General features: G+C 39.3%; 1 protein-coding gene across 1 annotated transcript; it reads left to right on the top strand.

Moving 5' to 3' along the window:
• The first annotated feature begins 1,750 nt into the window (after positions 1–1,750).
• Positions 1,751–2,784, top strand: LOC130724220 (uncharacterized). The gene has a single exon (XM_057575405.1). The coding sequence runs from the start codon at positions 1,779–1,781 to the stop codon at positions 2,199–2,201; it is 423 nt and encodes a 140-aa protein (XP_057431388.1). The 5' UTR covers positions 1,751–1,778; the 3' UTR covers positions 2,202–2,784.
• The last annotated feature ends 285 nt before the right edge of the window (positions 2,785–3,069 follow it).

The following is a 3,069-nucleotide window of genomic DNA, read 5'->3' as shown; positions in this document are numbered from 1 at the left end:
CGGCCGAGTGAACTTATTGAAACGTGTGTCTCCGTTTTCTGAGAGGCTTCGACCGTTTACTGGTTTCTGTCATTGAACTGAGTTGGTATGCATTGAATTGATTTATGTTCGTTGAAGTTATGAATAACATGTGGTTACCTTGATTTGATTGTTGGATTTGAGACTGTTGTTGACTAACTTGACATTTAGGGCTTGAACTTGAAGTGGCAATGTGGTGGTGATTGTCCCACGTGATTGTCCCGTCTTTCAAGGCGTTATAAAGTGGCGATGTGGTGGATATTGTCCCACGTGATCGTCCCATCTTTCGAGATGTCGTAAAGTGGCAATGTGGTGGTGATTGTCACACGTGATTGTCCCGTCCATTGTGGCGTTAAGTGGCGGTGTGGTGGTGATTGTCCCACGTGATCGTCCCGTCTTGAGAGACGTTGCTGATCGATCCATATTGGTAGAAGCATATAGTCGCATTATAGGACACTAACAATTGATTATGTTTATATCTGCTTTAATTATATATTGTTGATTATGTTTATATCTGCTTTAATTATATATTGTTGATTATGTTTATATCTGCTTTAATTATATGTTGTTAATTATGCTATATCTGCTTTAATTATATATTGTTGATTATGTATTATCTGATTCAAATATATGTTGTTGATGTTGTTGATATATGTCTTGATATATATTGATAGCTTATTTATCGGAATGTTTTGGAGTTTTCGTTAAGTGACGATGTGGTGGATATTGTCCCACGTGATCGTCCCGTCTTTCGAGACGTTATCAAGTGGTAGTGGAGTGGATATTTTCACATGACTATCCCGTCTTTCGAGGCGTTACTTAGTGGCAGTGGAGTGAATGTTTTCACATGACTGTCCCGTCTTGCGAGACGTTATTGTTTGATTGATATTGTTGAGGATTATTGATATCTGATTTATTGTTATATTGTTGGCATGATGATATCTGATTTGATTTACATTGTGGGTTTTGTTGATATATGAGTTGATTTGTATTATTGGTTTTGTTGAAATTTGATCTACATCTATACTGTTAAGTTATTGATCCACGAGTTAGTTTATGTTGCTAAGTTCTGTTAATGTCTGTTTTAAAACCATATCGTTTAATTCTGTTAAATATATGATTTGATTTCATGATCGATAGGATGAGTTGTCATCTAATTTGAGTTAAATTGATAGTGTATTTACCATGCTAAGTAATCAAATTTGAATAGCATGATTTTCTCTTTTATATGTGGTAGTTGTATGGAGTTAAAACTTTCTGTTTGCTACTTGTTGTTTGGGCGCTTAACGCTATTAGGCGATGGAAAATCTTCGCTGGAGCTTGACCTTCGTACGAGTCGGAGAGGAGAACTTGAAGAACTGTGGAAGACTTGAAGAATAGAGTCGGGTGTAGGGTTAGAGCCTTGGGTTAGAGAGCTAACCATTATTGGTTTAAGCTGTTATGTTATGTAGTCTATTTGTAGTCCCACATTGCTTATGTAGTCTATTTGTAAGTCCCACATCGCTTAGAATAAGGAGGAGGTTGACTTACTCCTAGTATATATAAGCACCTCATTGTAAGCATTATACACACCAAAGAAATATTACTACCTAGTGTAGCCGTGGACGTAGGTACACACATTGTGTTCCGAACCACGTTAAAAACTCCTGTGTCACTTTTCTTTCTCTCTTCTCTCCTTTCTATTATTGCTCCCAACAACTGGTATCAAGAGCTTTAGGTTCGTGGGATAGATCCTCAGTTTAGAGGAAGAAGTGGGAGCAATGGCGCTAAAAGAAGGGAAGGTGAAGATCGAGAGGTCCGATGGCAGAGACTTCGGGTTTTGGAAGATGCAGATGGAGGACTATCTATACCAAAAGAAGTTGTATCAACCCTTGACAGGGAAGAAGCCAAACGACATGAAGCAGGAAGACTGGGATCTGTTAGATCGACAGGCCCTTGGTGTGATCAGATTGACGTTATCCAAAAATGTTGCCTTCAACATTGTGAATGAGAAGACTACTGCAGATCTGATGAAGGCATTATCAAATATGTACGAGAAGCCATCTGCCGCCAATAAAGTACATCTGATACGACGTCTATTCAATCTCAGAATGGGAGAAGGTAACTCTGTAACTGAACACATTAATAGCTTTAATACAATTATTTCGCAGCTATCGTCAGTGAAGATTACCTTTGACGACTAATTGATGGCCTTGAGTCTGTTACAATCCTTACCGGATAGTTGGGCTGCAACTGTCACTGCGGTTAGTAACTCCGCAAGGGATAACAAGCTGAAGTTTGATGACATCAGAGACCTGATCTTAAGCGAAGATATTCACAGGAAAGATTCAGGAGAGTCTTCAAACACTTCCGGTTCAGCATTGAATACTGAAAGTAGAGGAAGAGGTAGCCAGAAGAGTCACAATCAAAGCCAAGGCCGAGGCAGATCAAAATCAAGAGGCAGAAGTCAGACAAGAGTCAGGAATGACATCACTTGCTGGAATTGTGACAGAAAAGGTCACTTCACCAATCAATGCAAAGCCCCAAGGAAGAAGAAAAATTACCAAAAGAGGCAAGATGATGATGAATCTGCTAATGCAGCAACTGAGGAAGTAGCAGACGCATTAATTTGCAGCTTGGATAGTCCTGTTGATTCATGGGTTATTGATTCAGGTGCATCTTTTCATACTATTCCTTCAAAAGAATTATTATCTAACTATATATGTGGAAAGTTTGGAAAGGTTTATCTTGCAGATGGAAAACCACTTGATATTGTGGGAAGAGGTGATATTGATATCAGATCCTCTAATGGAACTCTATGGACATTGCATAACGTCAGACTTGTCCCTGGAATAAAGAGAAATTTGATCTCTATAGGCTAGTTGGATGATGAGGGTTATCACACCACTTTTGGGGGTGGAGCTTGGAAGGTGACGAAAGGCAATCTGGTTGTAGCTCGAGGAAAGAAACGAGGCTCCCTTTATATGGTTGCAGAGGAGGACATGATAGCAGTAACTGAAGCTGTCAATAGCTCATCTATATGGCATCAAAGACTTGGACACATGAGTGAAA

The sequence above is a fragment of the Lotus japonicus genome, chromosome 6 (assembly GCF_012489685.1).
Source record: "Lotus japonicus ecotype B-129 chromosome 6, LjGifu_v1.2".
Classification (NCBI taxonomy): domain Eukaryota; kingdom Viridiplantae; phylum Streptophyta; class Magnoliopsida; order Fabales; family Fabaceae; genus Lotus; species Lotus japonicus.
This window is presented reverse-complemented; position numbering and strand designations above follow the sequence as displayed.